This window comes from Saccostrea echinata, unplaced genomic scaffold (genome assembly GCF_033153115.1).
Source record: "Saccostrea echinata isolate AGI-Se365-2 ecotype Australia unplaced genomic scaffold, CSIRO_AGI_Sech_v1 ptg000001l, whole genome shotgun sequence".
In the NCBI taxonomy this organism is placed as follows: domain Eukaryota; kingdom Metazoa; phylum Mollusca; class Bivalvia; order Ostreida; family Ostreidae; genus Saccostrea; species Saccostrea echinata.
Genome location: NW_026889750.1, coordinates 7378488 through 7402576, shown reverse-complemented (window position 1 = coordinate 7402576; position 24089 = coordinate 7378488). Strand labels below are relative to the sequence as shown.

General features: G+C 32.0%; 1 protein-coding gene across 3 annotated transcripts; it reads left to right on the top strand.

The window, feature by feature from the left end:
* Window positions 1-1322: 1322 nt before the first annotated feature.
* Window positions 1323-23069, top strand: LOC133184295 (steroidogenic acute regulatory protein-like). Of its 3 annotated transcripts, none has more exons than XM_061319322.1 (14): window positions 1323-1407; window positions 1881-1984; window positions 4692-4851; window positions 7856-7939; window positions 8080-8157; window positions 9656-9709; window positions 9908-10040; window positions 10308-10412; window positions 16704-16771; window positions 18545-18697; window positions 19067-19162; window positions 20074-20258; window positions 20434-20527; window positions 20964-23069. In XM_061319322.1, exons 1-14 carry the CDS (start codon window positions 1384-1386, stop codon window positions 21072-21074), a joined length of 1449 nt encoding a protein of 482 aa, XP_061175306.1. In that variant the 5' UTR covers window positions 1323-1383; the 3' UTR covers window positions 21075-23069. The 3 variants fall into 3 exon arrangements, with proteins under 3 accessions (XP_061175306.1, XP_061175289.1, XP_061175297.1); XM_061319305.1 differs by having other exon boundaries at window positions 16704-16810; XM_061319313.1 differs by having other exon boundaries at window positions 1352-1482; window positions 16704-16810.
* The last annotated feature ends 1020 nt before the right edge of the window (window positions 23070-24089 follow it).

Here is a 24089-nt window from a genome sequence, read left to right as displayed (position 1 = left end):
GTATATATTGAATTCATCACATCACAGAAAGATATCAGTAATGTATAAAATGGAAAAACCACTGCATATAATGATTTTACAGCATAATGTATCGTTATTCTCAATTCATTACATTATTTAACCACTACATATAATGACATTGCCACTGTATATAATGATAAAACCACTGCATATAATAAAGTCATCAATGAATATAATGATTTTATCACTGTATATAATGATTTTACCACTGTATATAAAGATAAAACCACTGCATATTATAAAGTTTTCATTGAATATAATGATTTTACCACTATATATAATGACTTAACCACTTCACATAAAGGTTACACCACCTCATATAAAATGAAAATGACCTTCAGGCAGCTATGGCGTTCCATAGGATACGCTAACTTTTTTCAACATGAATCGTAAAACTAACCACACAAAACAAGTATTAAACTCGGACTAAAAGACTTGAGACGCACAACTGTACTGTAATTATACATGTACAACTTTTCTACAAATTACTGCCCCCAATAAAATTGCAAGTTTTGGAACCAAAACTTACATGTACATCCCATATAATTACATGTATGTATATGCATGATAGAAAATATAGACATACAAAAGTTTTCTATTGTAGAAAAAAGAATTCAAGCTTTTTAAAATAAAGGATTAAATGTTCCGATAATTTCGAAATATCAAAGAACAGAATATGATAATTTTTAAATCTTCCTGAAAACCAAGGGGTCAGGAAAGATAAAACTTATATAGAAACCATATTAATATTATATGAGTTCTCTGATTCATTTGTTTTTTGACATTTTACCTATATCATAATTTGCACTTTGGGTGACTTAATGGCAAGATCGATGTTTTACTTATGGACGATAGTGCATTAATTCTTCAAATCGATCCGAAAAGTTACCTAAAAACAAACACTTTATAAAAATCCTATCCGACACTATTTAAAAAACGGGAAAGGAATATTTATTAACTGTTTGTTTTAGGTAATTTTTGGATTGATGGCATGGATTAGTTTACAAATATGTCGTAAAAAGCTGATTTATGGAAAGGTTCAAAATGGCTGAGGGTATATATCGTGTGTTGGGGGGGGGGGGGGTCCTGTCCTCAAGTACCTGTGATTTTGATTTTAAATTGTACAGTACATTTTATAAAATTTATATACATGTACATAAAGCTAATGGTTTGATACCACCATTTCTCTATATTTCAGCATAGCTGTCAAATATCTTATGTGTATTCCTCTACATTATATTTTAATTCCGAAATGTCTGAAGTACGACTGATTAATACCAAGAAAAATCACATGATATTCCATCAAAGATGGCGCGATGTATCATGTAAACAGAAACTTTGGACTGCCATCTGAACCCAGAGATGCCAATCATGTCAGTTAATGCGGTAGGTGAATGATGTGGTTAAGTAATTAGGGCGTGCGTTATGCAGTGGTTGACCTAATTCTCAAGACATATACTGGTAAGTGTGCCCGAGTGTCTGTTTGGGCTCAGCTGATCAGCACACGATTGTACTTTAAAGTAAAAGGAAGTATGACTACTACCTAAATAGATTTGATAATCATAAAATAGATAGTTCCGTTTTAAAATGTTTGAAAGGTAAGACTTTATGAAAACCGGCTACAATCCTACCCGTAAATGACAGTCATTTGATTATGAAATACCGTTGTTTTATTGTACCGGTCCAAATACATGCATGTTATGAATAAAAAGCATCGATCCATCTATGGTCAACTCGATCTATTTAGATAAAGATTTCGACAAAACTATGCAACCTTGCATTTTAAAAAATAAATGTTTTTATAAAACATAAAAAAATATTTTGGATATTATTTGCAAATCAGCATGTTTTCTCTGCAGGCGACAAATGACATGGTCAGTGTGAGTGGTGCTCGGGAACAGAAAGCTAGACAAGCAGGGACTGCAATATATGGCAGTGTCCACAACCAAAACATGACATCAAGGTAAAATCATGTATATATAGTGATTCAAATTGGGATACATTGAAAAGTTGCTTACATTACTTCCTTTATCACATTGAGGGCAATTGCCTATAATTTTAATGGGATATTGCATATTGAAATGCAATTCAATTAGCATATTTATAAATTCTGTAAAAGGGGCATATTGCACTTTTTTTCTAATACAGTCTCATTAATTCAATGCAATAACAAAGTTAACCGAAAAGTGATGAAAAACTTTAATTCCTTTTTCTTGTTTTTTGTGCCATGTTATTTGTGTGGAAGACAGATAATTTTCCTTCGATGTTTTCATTGGAAACGAAATAATTGCTTTATAACCATAACAAGGTCCCTGAAATGATTTTCTCAGATTTTTTCACAAAATCTTTATATGTTGTATATATATATATTTATATATTTGGTTATTAATTTTGGGATACTAGTTTTATAAGAATGTTTCACTGAGATGCATGAGCACAAGGGTGCATGATACTGCTGTAAATTATTTTCAACATTTAAAAAACTCTCCCAGGACAAATTGACAGTGTTCTTTTTATGAGGTCTAAAAATATTTTTTGAAAAAAAAAATATGAATTTGAAACAAAGAAACTGGCATCAACACCATGTACACACTACTTGAAAAGCTACATACTGAAATGAACATTTATAATTCACATAACACATGGTTGATAGTCAATAGACTTGAACAGGAAGGCACATCCAAGTATTTTTTGAAGAGTGTTTGACACCTTTGCTCTCTTCAACAATCAGATTTGTACAAATGTCAGGTACTTCAAGGCAATTTATTCTGTACATTGAGGAAGTAATTTACAAAGTTTTTCACAGATGAATTTGATGTATAAGAGCTATAACCTATTTGTTGATGGTCATTGTAACTTTAATCAACTTCCTATTAATAGTGTGCAAAATTAGCAAAGAAAATGAAATAGCCCACTGGGCTATCTGATTTAAAATTTGACAATTTGGATTTGCCACAAAAATAAAAAAGGAAAAAAAAGGAAATAAAATATATAAATGATAGGAAATTATGTATCCACTAAAATACAAGAAGCAAAAGGAGGGAACTTGTCCACCCCTCCCCTCAAAAAACCACACACACACAGACATGGCAATTCCCAACATTCCCAACATGGAAGTCAACATCTACAAGAAGGGCTGTGGGTTCAGATTTCTTTATACAAGGATAATACAGACCACTAAGTTATACAGAATAAAGTAATAAAACTTGACAAAATGGATCAAAAGCAAACTATAGTGTTTAAAAAAAATTCTGATCATGAAAGTCGTGCTCTATAAGCATTTCCAGTAAAGCATGTCAGATGTTGTTCTTAAACGGTGAGATTTTGGTTGTGTAGGTAAAGATAGTGCACAGTTCATTCATTGACAAATTCCTAATGTTTATTAATAATGTACAGTAATAAGAGATAAGAGAACTATGGAATATAATTCTTTTAATACAGAATAGAATTTAAAGTACGAAATGATTTTCTTCAATCATTTTATCTACAATTAATAAACATGAAACATTAATTCTTGTTCAGTCTCATTTTACACACTGCCCACATTGGAATAGATAATTCCGTCTAGATCTGTTTTGATAAATCAGATCATAATAGCCTGATTCAGCATGAGATACATTACATGTAGATTCTGACTATAGGACATGCATTAATTTCATACACAATAATCATAGAAACACTTATTTCTATGTATGTACATGTAGATTCGGACTATAGGACACTCCGACAGGCATCAATTTCATAAACCATATTAATAGTAACACTTATTAGGATATAGATCATACATATATGAAGTGTATGCTCACATGATAGATTTTTTTTTTTTGAAAAAAAAAATTAATTATACATTCACTCTCATTGTCAACAATAAATATAGAATGTATACATCTGGTATTTAAGATAGCCAGGCAAATCCAAAGTCAATACATCATTATAGTTTGGGAAATTCCCCAACCCCGGGGGTCTTAGGGAAAACCCTGAATAAGTACATGTATGTAAATCCTTGTTATGGGACTTGTTATGGGACATGAATGGTACCAAATATCATGCATATACAGTAAACAATTGTAGCTATCTAATCTTTAGGAGGGGCCCTTGCTGATTTGGTGGACCTTTATTTCCCATTATATTCAGGTGTATTTATACCTTTTGACAAATATTTTGTTACATGTAGTTTTTCATTATAAGTACATTTATGAGCAATGTTCTTCATAAGCATGTTTTATTTTACATAAACACACATATGTATACTAGCTGTCAACATGGGCAGTATAGTTACATGTAGAGTACTCTAGCCAGTCCTGCTTAAGGGTGACAGTAATACAGAAGTTTGCTCTCATATTATTTTGAAGTTCATTGTGTTTGATTACATTTAAAGCCTATCTTGCAGGTTTTATTATCTTCGAGCAGATCAAGACAAAGAAAACGGTTTTAATAATATTGATACGTGTGATAAAAAAAACTCGCAAGCTCATGCATTTGTACAGCCAACTCATGCCAATATTCACCGATATAAGTTCAATAAACCTATAATATTCTTTAAGTATACAATATATTTTAGAGTTATAGGGAATGAAAATCACTTAACTGTAAGAGTCAATTCGTTGTACGCTATTCACTTAAGCATGTTTTACTTAACATGCGTGTTATTAAAGTCTGACTTTTTTCAGAGTGGAAGATGATCATGACACTTATGTGTACGGACCAGAGAGAATCTCAACACATCCCTACTCCCACTGCTCCACCATTTCATCTGTTCGCAGAACCTTTTGTCTTATTGCACTGTTTGATCTGTGTTTCTGCTTCATACTGTGGGTCATCTATACTCAGGTAAGGGTCAAAGGTCATAGTACTAACATTGCCATGGTACCAACTAGTTATGTCAAATAAATTTATTTGTTTTATTGTATATGCCCATGCACATGTAATGATACAGTGAATGTTAAAGAACAGTGAGTGTTCATGCCCTGTTATGAGTTCATCTATGGCAAGGCATTTTCTAGAGATTGTCTTGTCAATTTTCTCATTCCATCCCCCTTTTTCTGGCCTGCTATACATCCATTCTATTTTATTTATTTATTATTATTTAGAATTTTATTATAATTTAGAATCAATGATATTTTCAACATTTTCAAACATTACAACAGAAACATTTTGGTGAGCAAACCAATTGTGTCAAATTTTTATGACTTCAAATTCTCTGACCTTGAATTTATGTATTTCATTTTGCATGTAAATCATATTCTTATACATGTAGGTACATGTACATGTATTTTATACAACTTCATACCCAGAAAGAATTTTGATTTATCCATTCTGTCACACAATTTTTACTTTCCCGTTTTTTTTTGTCCCTATGTTGCATTATTTTATTCCATTGCTTTGAATGTCATGACAGACTATGTAAAATCCCAGGTCTAATCTGATACATGTAATGAGATCATTTTGAATTCAAAATTTTGCCATCTTAACATCTTTTTGGTCTTGATTTTCAATGTCTTGATCTTGTGTTTAACTCATTTTCATAAATAACATATTAAAGTATTAGGGCACTTCTCACAACATAATTCAAACACAGATAGTAGTATATTTTACTTAAAACATTTTTATGGTTTACTATTGCTGATCTTTATGTCCTATCTGACTTTGACACAAAATATTCACAACTTTAACAACTACTGCATTTAACATATTGCATAAATTAGTCTTGATGGGAGAAATATTTTGTGGCCTTGACATTCCTTATGACTTTGACTTCACAATTCCAAATATTACTTGCAATTGAAAGATGAGTCCATTACACATTACATCCAATTACTTTGAAAAAATGTAATGATTACAATGCATTACCATTACCCTAGGTCTGATACAAACTGTAATGTACATATTGTATATATTTTTGAAAGAATTTAATCATATGATCATGATGATTGAAATATTTTATTGTTTGTTCATAATTTATATTTATCAGTTCAGGTATTCTGCCATCAACAAATTATGAATAAATGAATCCTGTACCTTAGACCAAAAGTGTTTTAAGTTTTTCTCACTGTTATAATCAAGAATGCCATAAATTAGTATGCATTACATGCTTATCTCATTCACAAATTTGTTACTCTGCTATACTTAGAGAGACATAATTGCAACTTTCAAATATTTGTTGTAGAAATATTCACATTTTTGTTCAATTTCCTCAAATTTCAAAGGATCATAATGTATTTGCTCACACAAAAATCCACATTTTGTGTAAAAACACAGGAGCTGAAACAATTTTTTTTTAATTTCTTTAATAGAGTTGTTGTTCAAGGACTTGCATGGGTTGTTTATTGAATGGTGAGTGCTAACTTCAGGTTCTTCTCCTGTATAGTCCTGTAGTTTTATGTAATTGGCCAATACAGGATGAAATGACAAGAGGCTTAAAAATTGTCCCAAACACATGGAATATCTGTTCCAACTTGAGTGTGACAGTCTTTGTGCCTCTCACAGAATGAAGCCACAGCAAATATCGAAGCCGTACAGTGCTTACACGACCCATCATCTCTAAAATCAAGAGAATTTTTGTTCAAAGTGATGAAGTATTGAATATGAAATTTCATGACATGAATTAAGTGTATTGAGCAATTTACATCATCATAAATGCTTAGGCTGAGACAAGGCTCCCTCTGTGTATGTTTTTTTTTTATGAACATTAGTATATCTTTATGAAATAACATTTTTGATAATTATTGCTTTAAATCCTACTGGAGAATCTGTAGTCATAATGTGAAAACCAGAATATTTTATTTACACTACATCTACCTGAGTGAATCTGTCCATTGCCCTCAACAAATATCCAGGTCTTGTACGGATCTGCATTCTGGCTAGTCTCAGGAACTGTGTCACTCTTGGTGTACTGAAAATCATCAGACGGGGGGACACTTTCACTTTATCAACGTGGTTGTTTTAGTCTGTATCATTGTCTTGTCTCTGTCTATGTTTTCAATTGAGAATGACGTACTCCAGCCATCGTTCAAAAGTTTTATGAAAACATCAGAAATCTCAATGTTCGGCAGTTTTATGAGATCTTCAGACCACCTATCAACACTTGTTATATTTGGAAAACTTTATCTACAACAGTTTGACATCACCACCCTGTAATCATCTGCCACTTCTGAATTTCAACTGCCAGTTCACAAAGTCTTATCAATGATGTTTTAAATATATTGAAAAAGCTATACCTTTAAGGGATAAAAAGTCTTTCAGCATAGGCACTTGCCAAGAATTGAAATTATAGTCGTAATCGCAGTCTGCATCTAATGACGCCATCGTTTACGATGAAAACGGAAGTAAACATGCCCTACATTTCACATTTGCGTGATGTAAAAATCGGGTCGAAAACGTATCTCGGAAGTCGCGTATTCCAAATATTGTTGTTGGCTCAGTGCTTGAATAACATAAAAGATCCATTTTCATACATGTAACTAATGTTCTTGTTATCTTGTAAGTAACATAACTGTTTTAGTATTTTGTGACCTTGACCTTCTAATGACCTTAGACTCACATTCATGAATTTTTAATATGTAACCCACATACATAATTCAAACATAAGCGACATTGAAATACATTCAGTGTGTAACCCAGCTAGAGCAAGATATTCTTGTCCCAATTGCATATTTGTCTCCTTGTAAATCTGTATGTTTGTTTTTATTTATTACCTGGTACTGGATACTGTTAAATATACATGTAGATATGGTTTATAATTAGCCACTTTAGATAAGATAAACCCCATAAAAATGAGGAAATTAAGAAACATACAATAATATTAGTATATTTTTGTTTTTTTTTTAATTTTTAGCTTACAGGATCAGAAACTGTTTGGGAGGCATTTGAACAGCAGGTCGCTAATTATAATTTTAAAACATCACTGTTTGACACAGTAGTAAGTTATTTTTTTATAGTTATATCAAGATTTTCATAAATTTCAGTTACGTGGGAAATTCACAATTTGCAGACACTCTGTACTTTCAAATATGCATTTGCCTGTGTGCAGCCTTTAATATTGTGTTGTTATGATTGTAGATGGTAGCAGCACTTCGGTTTGTTTTGATTGAGCTTGGTTACGCATTGTTCAGACTGAATCATTGGTGGCTCATTGCTGTAAGTACCTCCAGTATTTAATAGTAGACTCATTGCTGTAAGTACCTTCAGTACTTTATAGTAGACTCATTGCTGTAAGTACCTTCAGTACGTTATAGTAGGCTCATTGCTGTAAGTACCCTCAGTACTTTATTGTAGTTCATTGCTGTAAGTACCCTCAGTACTTGTATATCATTGCTGTAAGTACCTTCAGTACTTTATAGTAGGCTCATTGCTGTAAAGTATTTTCAGTATTTTAAAGTAGACTTATTGTTGTAAGTATCTTCAGTACTTTATAGTAGGCTCATTGCTGTAAAGTATTTTCAGTATTTTAAAGTAGACTTATTGTTGTAAGTACCTTCAGTACTTTATAGTAGGCTCATTGCTGTAAAGTATTTTCAGTATTTTAAAGTAGACTTATTGTTGTAAGTACCTTCAGTACTTTATAGTAGGCTCATTGCTGTAAAGTATTTTCAGTATTTTAAAGTAGACTTATTGTTGTAAAGTATCTTCAGTACTAAATTATAGTAAGCTTATTGTAATGAGTACCTTCAGTGCTTTTTGTAGTACACTCACTGCTGTATCATTAGTACTCTATAGTAGGCTCATTGTTGTATAATTCAGTACTTTAAAGTAAGCTCTTGTAGTCAATATAAGCATCTTCAGTACTTTGAAGTAGAATTTTTCCCTTGATCAAAATGTTATTTCCCTAAATTATATTGATTATTTGGAGTTCATTCTCCATATATCTTGGTCTTATTTTTGTCATAAATTTTTGAGGAAGAAAATTAGGAATTAGTAAAATAGTGAACAAGCAAAGCTAATATTACCAGTCAATTCAGGATGATATGCATTTGTCTAAACAGACATGGTTTTAATAAATTAATGAAAGTTTTTTTTGATTACTTATGCATATCTTTTTGCCATTACAATTCTGCACTTACATAACATACAAATAGAATAACCACACTTTTTTTTTTAAATTTTACATTGGGGAATACAAGTGCATGCATTTGTACATGCCTGTACCTTCAACTTTCTTGTTATATTTTACAATGATTTATCAGTTAATAGATCATTATGTGTAATACAGGAATATATTTACTTTGTGTGAACCTCTCCAGTTACAGATAAAGTAATACATTTACACAGAGGGTTTCTTTGGTGTATTGGGATAAGAAAAGACAACTTTTATTAGTGCAGGTGTACCAGCTGTACATGCAAATATATATGTACATTGGTAAAAAGTGAATCTAATCTGAGAATTATTCAAAATATATGTGTACATTTAAAAAATTGTTTACCTGAAAAAATTGTTGCATACAATGCAGAATTTATCATGGTTAGTCTGATAGTGTCTTACATATTGAGTATCATAGACAACAAATTGTACAATTATAAATATAGATAAAAAAGTTTAATATCTCTGTTGATACTGTTTACTTACTAGATAACATTTGATCCTTTGAGATGATAAAATCACAAGGAAAAATAAAGGTACCGTTACTATATTTTACAGATATCCACATCATTAACTTGTATATTTCTGATAGCCAAAGTATTTTTATTCGAGGTACGTATGTGTTTATTTAATTTATTACCCTTCAAATTCAGCAAACTTCATATGAGGAAATAAACTTGAATACTGATGAAGATAACAACAAGTACAATATTGGACCTTCAGCCCCCCCCCCCCCCCAAAAAAAAAAAAAAAAATTGTCTCGGCAGTTTGTACCTGAAATCATTCTGTGTGTTGTGTTATATCTTTCAGTTCAGCCATGCTGGTAAACCAGAGAATCCTCTGAGCTATATTCTTTTGTTAGCATCATTTATCCTTACATGGATTGAGACTTGGTTTCTGGATTTTAAAGTCCTGCCAACAGAGAAAAAGATACTACTTAAAGGTATATATATTTACTTTATTGTAATAATAGAGCAAATTCATTAGACTAAATAAGACCATATTTTACAAATGAAAACTTGTCTAAAAAATTTTATGAATTTGATTTTATTTATTAAATTCTAGTAAATGTTTGATTAATAAGAAAAATAAAAAAATTAATGTACTGAGCATAAAATGTATTTATTTACAAAATACTGACATTTAATCATACATGTACACATTTTAAATCGGTAACACTTGCTGTACATTTCTTGATATCTGTATTTAGGAACACATGGACAACCAAATGAGAGGTCAAGTTTACTGCGGCATGCAGAGGAAGGGAATAGCATCCCAGATGATGACAAAGACACGCGATACTACTCACCTGCAGGTAAAGTCGGAACACATGTAGTGTTATTTTAGTTTGTACTTGATGTATCCATGAAGCTGAGTATAGAGGTGGCTCTCTTACACCTGTGAGTTTTCTCTGGGTACCTCAGATTCCTTCCCTATAAATGACCAAAATTTTACATGTGCAGGTTACCAACAAGACCACATGTTATCATCTGTAGAATAATAGAACCAATGCAAGGCCACATAAACTGTGTTTTTAAGATAAATGTCTTATCCTGAGTTGATAAAAAAAAAAAAAAAAGAATAGATTTGTGCATTTATAATCAATTCAATGAAATACTAGTACTGGTAATCTGTTGTAATGTCAGGCATGTACTAATTAACTGATGACCTATACATATGTATGCCCTTATTTGTTCAGGTTTGTTCAGGAAAAAGTTGACATATTCAACACAGCTCTTGTTCAGTACCTTTACAATGTTTAAGATGCATAGTGTAATCATCCTTATCTTAAGAGAATCAGATAGTACTTATATTTGAATATTATCTTATTTCCTCAAAATTTAATTTTCAATTTTCCTTTTCATTGTCATACAATGGATACCAGTTTACTTCCATCTCAATGTTTTTTTTATCTTCATTAGGGTTTTCTGTGAATTTACTCTGATTGTACAAGATGAAAAAAAAGATAAATTCATAAAAATTAATTTGTTTGGGCATTGCTTTTAAAAAGTTTTAAAAAAGAGATTACACAAAAATTAATTTGTGTGGGTATTGCTTTTAAAAAGTTTTAAAAAAGATTACACAAGTTTACAAGGTTATGATACAAATGTCCATGTGTTGATGAAAAGAAGGATGAGCATTTGCCATAAGAACTAAATGAATATGGGGAAAAAATGATTTATGGATGTACTGTGGTAATCTGCATATCGATCTCTTCACACATTGAATTTTCTGAAGATGTTTTCATTCCACGCAACTTATATCACGCAGAGTTCTTATACATCTGCTGGCTCTTGTACCTTAAACATATTAAGAAGAAGATTTGAAAACACAGTCAGCTCATTCTAAACAAAATCTTTCAAAATTTTAAGAACCCCCCCCCCAACATTTTAAATTTCTTCAAGTAGGTCAGAAGTCCTGCACTGAATGACTCAAGAAAAGAGGTATAGCGCCCTTTCCCTGTATTTGGCCTACGACCAGGTTTAAATGGAAAGTACTTGTTTCTTTGAATAGATTTACTTGGCGCATTGGTATAGGAAACCACTTTATGAAATAAATATTCGGAACTACTTCTACACACACACACACACACGCATCCAAAACATCCAAAATAATCCTTTAATTTATATTATTAAGTAAATTTAGGTAAAAACAAATACAAATTATACCAGTACCTGGCAAAAATAGTCATAATTATCTCAAACAAGATCAATGAAATTTACAGAGTTTGTATGGAGTATATGGAGAACTACAGAGTGAGCATTCTTAAACTTAAGGTACAGTCAAACCTCATTATCTCGAACTTGATGGGACCTAGGGTTCGAGATATCAAGGGGAAAACACTTAAGAAAGACGTGGTTAAGACTTCAGATCACTGACATATCCATAGTATTCGAGATAACAAAGTTCAACTGTATATGTATTTGAATCAACTTAAACCAGAGACATCTTAATGAGATTGTGTTCTTTTGATATTATAGTATACTGTTAAAATCTTTTTGGTTTAACTTGGTCTTTATATTAAAAATTGATTATAAACCTCATGAAGTTATCCTATTTACCTAAAGACTCTAGCTCGGGGCTATATGCTAGTATACATAAAAGACATGATTTCTTAAAAGTCTGCGTAGCCTAGTGGTGTATGCTGAACTGTTATTGTGTTTAAGCCCCCCAAATTTCAGATTTTTTTTTTTTGCATAAATGATAGTTATTAGTACATATTTAATTCTCTCTTTTTTTTTTTACTTAAGCTAGTTATATTTTAATCATCGTATTTTCCTCATAATATACACATCAGAAACAAATATTAACGTTACCCGACTTAATATGACATGGGATTTTCGATAATTTTGGAAAGAAGAGATACATAAAGAAAAAGTAGATTCGTTGACAACGTACTTAAGATGCAGCAGTAGTTCCCAAAACGAATAGTGATGTAGACATGATAACAAAAATCTTGAGAACAGTCAAGAAATCTTGATACACAATTCTGTTAAAACGTCAAACAAATCAAAAATATTAAAATCATTAAGATTTGATTTGATTATAGTGATATATTCATACGTATGTTTAGAAGGACTGATTCTGAAGTTACCAAATAAAAACATCTCGTTTCTATAGTGTTTCTTGTGAATTTATATAGCCCGAATCAGAGCATAAGTTTACGGGTAAATCTTTTTAAAAATATGTATGTAGAAGTAGCTCCAAATATTTATTTCATAAAGTTGGTTTCCTAAACCAACGCACTAAGTTAATCTATTTATAGTAACAGGTACTTTCCATTTAAACCTGGTAGTAGGCGAAATTCCTGGAAAAGGTGCTATACCTCTTTGCAATTCTTTTCTGATCATTCCGAAATTGATTGACTTGGGATTGCCGTATCTCCCGAACAGATGTCTAGAGAAAAAAAATCTTGCATATCTAGCATTTAATAAATTTAAATTATAAACTCTGTTTTGTTCGGTGCTTTTCAAAACAGTTTCTTGAATGCTTTTGGAATACGATCCCTCCAATAAGGTATATTATTTTAGGGGAGTACCTGGTAAATATTTGCGTATAGAATCATTTGGTTTAAGCAGGCCCGTAGAACGCGGAATGGCCAGCCCACTTTTTTCCGAGTATGGTACCTGGTATTTTGCTTTAGTTAATTTTCTTTTAGATGCTGGTTGCTCCCCCCCCCCCCCCCCCCACACACACACACACACACACTTTTTTTTGATGTTGTAAGTTCGAGCACTGGCCAAATTCCAGGATTTGGACAGTAAATTAATTTTTTTTTTTGCTTCTCAGATAATTTTGGGAGCCCCCCCCCCCACTTTTGGTCAGTTGGTTTTTTTTTTTTTTTCTTTTTTTTTTGCTTGTCAGATAATTTTGGTCATGAATGTATCTGAACACAGTAAATCGATCGTGACTTGAGATCGATAATCAGTTACCGTGATAATTTTTGCGCTATGATTTTTGACTAAATATAATATGGGATTTTCGACTATTTTGGAAAGAAGAGACATATAAAGAAAAAAAATGTATTCGTTGACGACGTACATTAGGTGCAGCAGTAGTTCCCAAAACGAATAGTGATGTAGACCTTTCATGATAACAAAAATCTTTTAAACAGTCAAGATATAATCTTGCTTTGTCAAACAAAACAAAAACATTAAAATTATGAAAAAAAAAATTATTTGATTTTAGCGATACATGTACATGTATAATTATTCAAATGTGCAGAAAGGCTGGTTAACGTTGTGAAGTTATCAAAGAGAAATATCTTGTACATGTATATACAATAGTTTTGTTTCTCTTGAATTTATAGTCCGAATCAGAGCACAAGTTTGCGGATAAATATTTTAAATGATATATATGTAGAAGTAAGTTCGAATATTTTTTCACAAAGTTGGCTGGTTTCTTAAACCAATGCGGTAGTGGGCGAAATTCCTGGAAAAGGCGCTATACCTCTTTGCAATTCTTTTCTGCCTCTCTTATTTGATGTTGTTGATATGTTATTTGTTGCTGTTTATTTAGTATTTTCATTCCGTAATTGGTTGACTTGAGATTGCCATATCTCCTGAATAGATGTCTTGAGAAGGAAATCTTGCATATCTAGCATTTAATAAATTGAAATTATAAGCTATGTTTTGTATGGTGCCTTTTGAAATAATTAGTTTCTTTAATGCTTTTGGAATACGAAACATATATAAAAGCGTCGTAGGGGTATTATTTCAAGCGTGTAAATATTTGCGTATAGAATCATTTGGTTTAAATAAGAGAACACATTCAAGATATATCAGTAGTAATGAAATCTTTACCAGCATTAATATCGTAAATTGTTCAGTCATGAATATACTCGAACATGTTAAATCGATCGTGACTGGAGATCGATAATCAGTGACCGTGTCAGTTTTTGGGCTATGATTTTTGATGTTCAGGATTTAAATGACCAACTTGAATCATACGATGTTTAGCGCTGTCGATCGTAAGACCTGTAAGTAAACCGAGAGTAGAGAAAGATGGGGCCGTATTAATGCGTAAAAGGTGTTTTGGAATATAAACTTCAACATGTCTCTTAAAACTGGACGAAGTAAAGTAGCCCACCTGTCTTTTATCGACAGGATTAAACATAAAATTTCACGCACAGAACATGAAGGTAAACCTTAAATATCTTTCTAGTTTTTTGCTATTTTTTTATTAAAGAAATGTATATACTAATTTGTTTTATTATATCTAAAAATTGGTCTGTTTGTTTGTGTATTGTTTAACGTCCCTCTCGAGAATTTTTCACTCATATGGAGACGCCACCACTTGCCGGTGGAGAGCTGCAAATTTTTGACCTATACTCGGCACTTACGGCCATTGAGCAGTGAGGGATCTTTTTCGTGCCAGTACCTACTGCGACACGGGACCTCGGTTTATACGGTCTCATCCGAAGGACCGGTCTCCATGTCCCACAGTGGGATTCTAACCCGCGACGTAAGGATCAACTCCTTACTCCGCGACTCTAGAGCGAACGCTCTAACCACTGCGCCACGCGGGCGACAAAAAATTGGTCTGAGATATTTTGTATGGAGATTTGACACGACATATATATTTTTCTCTTAGCGGTAACATGTATGATAAGCTAAGTTATATTTATAAACGTTCTAGTTTTCTTTCACGTTTCTCGAACATTTATGTTGCAGGCTCATTGCAACGTTTTTCAAATATAGGGGATTTGGAAAATTAAAAATGTATGTGTAGAGGGGAAGGGGGAGAGACGAGCTCTTGGCCGAAATATTCACATTTTTGTTTTTGAATTGAAAAGAATACCAGTTAGGTGTGTGTGTGTTTTTGCTGTGTTGACTCAAAACTATATCACGACATTTTTACTTGTAAGTGCACATAAGAACTAGACTTTTCTCCAGGTTTTTCTGTAAGAGTGAATGGTGTAATCAGATTTATTTCCTCGATATTACGGTGTTACGGTAATAGTGAATACTCCTTAATTTTAATACGTGAGGTAATTTTGCGTAACATTCAGTTGTTTTGCCGGAGAAGCCTTGCCATTTAAATATTTAATACAGTAAAAACAAATCTTATGTTTTGTTTAATTTAGAAATAAAGAGACTAAATTACATAATAAATTCCCAATTGACTTCTTAACGTAACTTGTTCCAACAGATTTTTTTTTCCGGTACATATTCAAACGCTTCCAAAAATATTCTATCCGTCTTTCCTAAAAAGTCCGTACATGAATATAATTTTTTTTGGTTTATTGCTTTCTTCAGTATTTTGTATATATAATAGTGGAAACCATTATCATATACATTTTTAATATTCAATGTCACGGTATCGTCTTACAATAATTACCCTTACATTTAAGTGCATTATAAATTCATCGTAACATTTTCTTGATGCGTTATTCCACCGACAACAATAAATCTCATATATAACAATTAGACTGGAAATCATTCTTGAATTTTAAGTGAATCTTTTTGTATCATAGCAGAGTCTTTCTTGTTCGGTCGTTCTAACAAAAACTTAACAATATCATGGAGAGGTGACGATATGGCGTTTTCTGTGAAAACGTATCTATATTTAGAAATTACATTTATTGAATTCGATGGTTAATGCTGGTGTATTGGGGAAAAAATTAAAAGATCTTGCGATTTTGTGTGCTTCAAACATTTACACTTTCCTGATGTTTAAAGCTCCATTTCACTTGTTTAATAGAAAGGAAAAAGTCTTTAAATTCAAAGTATGTGTGGTTTATTATTGGGTTTTAAATGAAAAAAAAAGTTGACTATTATTACGAAATGTTCTACCGAATTTTTCAAATCAAATTTGGTAAGTTTGGAGTAGTAAAATTGTATGATTTAATGTGAAAATTTAGCTGCAATTTTTGTGTATATTAAATAATTTATATCTGTATAATTATTTATATATATCTATATAATTTATATATAGTGGAATGTTAACATTTTATTTATAATAAGTTTCTAAAGTTAGGAAGGGGGGGGGGGTGCCCAAAGCTTCACTTATTTTGTGTGCTAATTATAAAACGAAAATGCGGGGCTTTTAACAACCTTCAGTTTTTTTATGCAGCATGTTGATACTGCATGTCTTGCACTTTCAGGGTCAGATGATGAGAGTGACATGGACAGGTACCGCAGTGTCCCCTCCACCCGCTCACACAGCCGAAAGGCAAGTCAATCCTCCATTAACAGTATGCTGTTCAATCAGGTAGATGGCAGAAATCGTTTTCTACCAGCCTCCCCCTACCAGGCTACTTAGCTAATCCTTCTGGAGCAGCTTGTCAGAGTATTCAGCTCTACACAGCAGCAAACTGAAAAACCTTCCTCCACTAAATCAATGGTTGAATAATCTGAAATGTAGTGGATTAGTGTTTGCACTGTGCACATTTCACCAGCTGATTTTTTATTCATGGAAAAGGGTTCATTTTACGCTAATTGGTTTCAAAAACATATTTTCATCAAATGACAGTTGCATTACCAAGCATAGAAATAATATTCTTTGAGAAAGGGTTAATGTTCAGCTATTGATTTCTATTCTCAGGGTAAAAAGCAATGTACACCAAAGTCCTAGTTTGACCCTCTAAAATTGTTAAGATTTAAAGTGTTTATTTCAGAAAACAAAACTTTAAATGCCAACTGTACTTGTTGTTGTTAGAAATGGTGTAAATTATGTTTGCAAGTTTGAATATTGAAGTCCTAGATTTTGTCACTATTCCCATTTTAAAAAAAATGAAAATTTCTTCCAGAAATGGCCAATATTTTAAAACTTTTCTTTCAATAAATGAATATCGAATAAAGCACAACCTGATCCAAAAATAACAAGAAAATACTAAGAGGACTGTTGAGTAAAATTACATTTATTTATTTTTGAATGTACTCTAATACAGAAGTTTTCTTTAAAAAATGCAAATTCACATGCCTTTTCACCAATGACAATGTTTGAAATTTGACCCAGTTAGATTCACAGGCAGTGCTTTAATGGGCATTTAATGGACATTAAAATGAGAACCTTTTTTCTGTCAGCTAGGATAAAACTACAAATGTAGACAAGTGCTGTGGTAATAGTAACGGCAAACACAAGTGTCAATATGCATCCACTTCTACTTTGTATATTTTACACTTACACTTGGTCCAAAATAGTTTATGCAACGCAGATATTATTACCAGGTAAAAGTTGTTCAGTTGAGTTGTGTGCAAATATAAGTGATAATTAATGCAGATGTGGTTGATTTTATCTTGACCAGCTTTTCACTGTACAATGTACATTGTATGAAATATGACAGAACCGTAATGTAAGGAAGAGTCGTAAAAAGCAAACTAAGGTACATGTATATCTAATGGATGTTTTCCTTATGAATGTCTTCCTGAAATGACTGGACCATTGATTGGCTTTTGAATATTTGATTGTCTGGATGTTTACATCCTTGTAAAACAAAAACAAGAAGAAAAAAAATCTGTGATATAGCTTTGGTTTTCAATTCAGTGTACTAAGGAAACTCAACATTGAAATTATTTCATTAATGTATGATGTATAACAGATAGCTTAGCAAGGATTTCAATGGAGAAAAAATATTAAACATTAATACTGTATTCAGTATTCAAAACATTATAAAAAAAAAGTACCATTTTGTCAGTAAATTACTTTTAAAAAAAAAATTAATTGGGGACAGAATAAATACCCCATACCCCCACCTGCCAAAATGATATTGAAGGGAAGGATTTTAATATCTTCACTTGAGAGCTAAACTTTATTCCTTTTTATTTTAATTTGAGTACATGCATAATTTTGTAAATAACAAAATCAATATATGAAGACCAGCAAGTTCTGGAATATGAAACTCAACCAAATGCTTAAATAATTTAAACATGCTTAGATAATTAAATCAAACTTAAAAGAAAACTTCAAAATATTAAGATCAGAATTCTTGACTTCCATTTACAGGACCTTGAGTACTTGAAGATAGCTAAAGGTGCTATGGATATGCTGTGGGAGCTGGTGAGAGAAGAAGGATGGACTATAGAGAAAGAGAGAGAAGAAGATGTTGTCAGGAGTGCATACATCAAAAAGCTCAAGAGGAAGATCTACAAACTAGAGGTTATATATAGATTAACACTTTGTAAATACAGTTGAACTTTGATATCTTGAACACCAATATCTCAAATTTCATGGATATGTCAGATTTATTCTTAAAGTATTTTACCCTCTATATGTCGAATCCTCAGATATCTCGAAGTTTTTTCTTGGTTCCTTCAAGTTTGAGATAACAAGGTTTGACTGTATCTTGTAAAGAAAAACATAATACATGAGTGCTGGAAATACACAGGTTTATATATATGATGGTCCTTAAGGACATATTGAGGTACACATGTATTTTTCCAAAGAGAAATAAATTTGCAAATTATTAAGTAAAAATAAATTTTTTGAATCGTGTAAAATTATGTTATTTTTAATTGTATTTTATAGTGTATTTTGGACATTAGTCCCAAGGAACTCTGGCTAGACACTATTGAGAATATTAATGAGTCACCAAGTTGGAATCCAACATTGCTGGAAGCAAGGGTATGAAAAAAAGCTTGAAAATTTGTTTTGAGTATTTGGCATGTGTTTATTGCCTATAAATAGCCCATCAAGATTTTAAATCAGTTTCATAATATTTGAAGGAAATTATAATTATGATGTAATTCTCAATAAATCATGGCTTACATATGATACTACCTGACGTGACAAATTACACATGATATTACACAATATTTACATTTCCAAATGTTTTCCTTTATATAACACTATAAAAAACATGTGTATCTATATCTGTATAAACATGGGTTCCTCGCGTCATAAACGTTCGACGTAATTTCTCAGTGACATCATAAAGGGTCGATGCGCAATCAATAGATCAAACTTGTGCCGTTGAGTTTGATAAAATAAAACATTTCACACATTAAAGGTTATAAACAGGCTAATAAATAATATGAATAAATCACAAATGTAAATATAAGTAATAAGGTTTCATTTTAAAACATCTGTCGGGATATAAATACGGGTTGGTACGAGATCAAATTTACCATAAAGCCCTTCGGGCTTTATGGAATTTGATCTCGTGACCAACCCGTATTTATATCCCGATAGATGTTTAAAAATGATACCTTATTTCTTAATAATATTGCAACAATATTTAATGAAGATTATTCTCAATCACAAATCTTTCTTGCTAATTACACTGTTGAATTTTATTTTTGAAATGGAAATTAACATGGAATGCTTTGTGTATTTCAGTTTTATTAGACAGCATTTTTGCTTTTGCTTTTTATTTTTCATATAAATGTAAATATAAGGAATCAGTGTTTAGTTTGTTAGGTATGCCAGGGACATTAACGATAGTTGGAAACATGGGATAATATATGCAAGAGTGAGGTTAATATATTTACTTGTATTATATGATATAAGAGAGGATAATATATCCAATTTTGCAGACACTACAGGTAGTAGATGACAGGACAGACATTAGTTACAATATAGCAGCAGAGGCCGCTGGAGGTCTTGTGTCTGCCCGGGACTTCATAAACTTACGACATTGGGGGGAGAAGGATCAGACTCTCTTCATTGCAGTGGATGGGGCTACTTTTCCTGACATGCCTCCACAGAAAAAATATGTCAGGTTAGTTAGCAAGCTTGATAAAATCAATAACAGTTTTAAAAATTAATGAACCTCTGAGTAAATTTATTGCATTTCCTGTAATAAACAAGTGTTAAGTGTATATTAAATTGTATTAATCAATGAGATTTCTACTGAAAGCCTCTTTATGAATAACAGAAATTCATTATTTGAATAGGGGTGTAAGTGGCCCTGGAGGAATGGTGTTTCATCGTATCGAAGGACAGCCCAATAAATGTAGATTAGATTGGTATCTTAACACAAATCTAAAGGTGAGAAGAGTTTAATGTACAAATCATTCTCTTATTCAGTATTGCCCTCTACTTTTGAATTATTAAAAAAAAAAGAAATGAGCAGTATGAGATAAGTATGCAAATTACATTTTCAAACCAAAAATAATATATCTATTATTAAATGCTTACCAAAATATCTTTTGATGGAATGTAGCTGATGCAGGTTTTCTTTTTCTGGGATAAATTTTAATTGAATATATATTACAGGTGTGCACTTTGCCTCAAGAAAAGTTGAAATTGGTTATTGATGATGATAATACCATAATATAAAAATCAATAGATCAAATTTAGTAGTTTAATGTGATTTCTATATCTAATTATAAATGCAACAACTATGAGGAATTTTATTGATTACAAATAATTAATTCTTATACAACATAATAATATTCATTTGTGTATGTTTTCTGTTTTGCAGGGTTGGATACCCCAGGCTGCTATTGACCAAGGCTTAACAAGTGTTCTAATGGATTATAGTAAATACCTCAGACTTCACATTCTGGAGATCAAAACTAGAAACATTAGCTAATAACAAATTACATAGATCTACCAAATCCTGTGATGTAAGATGGTTATGTGAAAGAGATTTATTGAAATGACTTAATATTATATTTAGCAAGATAAATAATCAAGGAAGTGACTTATTCTTGCATCAACATTTTTGGAAAAGGCAGTATTTATGATATTGTCATATTGTCAAAAAAGGCAGTATTTGTCATATTTAATATCATCTACTTAAATCATTTTATTTATTTTTCATTCATTCTTTGAATGATGTTTTCCCCCATGAAATGACTTGTACATTTATGATTTTTTTTTTCAAAAAAGCTTTTTGTTTTTGCTGTGCAATTTCTTAGGTTTCGAGGAGGAAATTTTGCTGAAATAATTATTTTCAGTGTTTTATTTATGTAAACAGATATTTTATGAATTTTATGATATAAGTCAAATAGTATAGTGATTAATATTTGACATCATTTTCAAACTGGTTTTAAAGCTTCAGTATTCAAAAGGGTGTTGTTTCATAGTTGCTATATTGTGATTACACTTTGTAGAAACTTCCCCCATGTAATTATCTTGAGATTTGTGAAATTATAATTGTATCCCCCCCCCCCCCCCCCCCCCCCCCCGATAAAAATGCATAAATATTGTCTGATTTAAAAATATGACAAAAATCTTCTAGCCATGAAATCAAATTTTTTTTTTGAAAAAGACAAGACTCTATTTATAAACAGTACTAACAGTTTCTTTTTCTTTACACAATGTGAATATTGCACAGTCATATTAGGAGGGCATTGAACATTTTAACGGATTGACAGGACATTTCAGCAGGAAAAATGAAAGTTTTAGGGGAAAATTGGTGGACATTTTAGCATTATTTGAAATAAGATGTGGGTATTTTTATCGGGAGAGTTATACAAGAAATGCATATATCCTTTTAGTTAGCTATATTCTGTTTGATTCCCCTTTCTTGCAAACGGTGAGGTGGAAGTCAGATTTTGAGGATATAATTGATTTTAATATAGTCAAATAAATATCAAATGACCATATCGGATACAAGATTTGGAGTGATTCACAGAGCATCTCAAGGAACATCTTCATATTTTAATAATGCATCATCTCTGTAATACAACCCTTCAAAATTGATATACTCTCTTCCCCTGATTTGTTTCTACCTCAGCCACTTCCATACTCTTCAGTGTTTTAATAACAGATGAATATGTACAAGGATTTACATGTATGGATATGCTAGGGAGTTTTATTCAAGTGGAGATTTCTTATCTTTACCATCATAACCTCCAAAAGAGTTGTGGAAACAAAATTCATTAATCTGCTGACTTTAGATCAATTTTTGCGGACTTTTCATTCATTATTGAAAAAGATTTAAAGTTTTCTCCAAAAGAAAAGTGTCCATTGAATTTTACAGGTAACTAATTTTTCTTCTGCTAAAATGTTAACTAAAGTTCCTACTCAATGTCCATTCACACCTTTAGAAATTCTGCTTAGCCAGTTTTCTTTCTCCCAAAAAGTACCCACTGAATTTTACAGGTAACCTTTCCCCTCGCTATAATGTTAACTAAAGTTCCTGCTTAAATGTCCATTGACACCTTTAGAAATTCTGCTAAAACGTTCTGTGCCCCATTGAAGGTAACCAATTTCCATTTTGTGTTGATTTCCTTATCAGCAATTTCAATTACATAGTGATTCTCTGTTTCTTATCCATATGCACATTGACTTTAAATTTTATATCCATGTTTAATGTAAATTTATGAGCTATTTTATGTTGTATTGTTTTTTAAAGTGAATTATGACAAGTGGTTGTTTGTGATAAAGTACATGTAACATGTATTGGTATAGAGGGTGTGTATTAGATATCCCTCTGCGATTTTCTTCGTACTAAATACATATAAGAAGTGCATATAGATTCATTTCCAGAGAAAAATTTTTAGTCCCCAGAAGGATTTACATTATTTAACTTGTGGAATTTCATTTTCTTGAATTTTCACTATTAAATTGTAAAAGTATAGTTGTAATTTGTAATTCTTTTTTAAACACTGAGTCTGTGAAAGGGGAAAGTAAAATAATGCTTAAGTGTCCAGATGGATTTAAAAATTCAAAAGTGGAAAGGATAGCAGTCAACCTGTTCAATCGAAATGACCCACCAAAAATATCGATGATATTAACATGTTATTAACATGATACCTGAAAATGCCAGATATTGCTAAGGCACTACAAAGTTCATAGAAATCTAACAAGGGAAATGAATCTGACCAAATTCCTGTTAGATTGGTGTGTCACTTGCTGACAAATGCCCCAAAAGAAACATGCATTAAATTTACCAAGGAACAGCTTAAACATTTTAACAGAAGAAAGTGTGATAAACTTTTAAGGGCGACGAAACATGAATGTACTATTTTGAGCCCCAGAGTAAGACCGATAATAAAATCTGGCATCATGGAGGAGGCTTTAGTCCTTTTATTGCAAAGAGAAACCATAGCTCCAAAAAAGTGTTAACCAGTATTTTATTTTAACTTGAGAGGTCCAGTAAAACAGGTACATAAACTCAAATGAAGACCCTTTTATGTTATTAATCTATTAAGGAAAGTTTAAGTGAGTATTCTGTAGAGGTGTTAAAATAGCAGTTACAACGCTGCTGCAAGAGCTGTCAAAATAGCGGTTACAACGCTGCTGCAACCTTAACCTTGATTCTCTCCGTGCCAGAAGGCACACAAGGCCTCGACATCCCTCTTCCACTGGGGCCGGTCCGAGGCTGCACGAAGTTCCGTGTTCCAAGACTTCCAGCCCGCATCATTCCACTCCACCTCCTGCATCCGCCGCCATGTTGTCTTGGGGCGACCTCGCTTCCTTCTCCCCTCAGGCGTCTACCCGAGGGCCACAACACGGGTTGGGTCCTTCCTCAGCACATGGCCGATCCAATTCCATCTCCTCCTTCTGACCTCGCCACTGATGTTTTCTGCTCCTGTCATCTCCAGAACTGTCTTGTTTGGGATATGCTGCTGCCATCTGACCTTGAGAATCCTTCTCA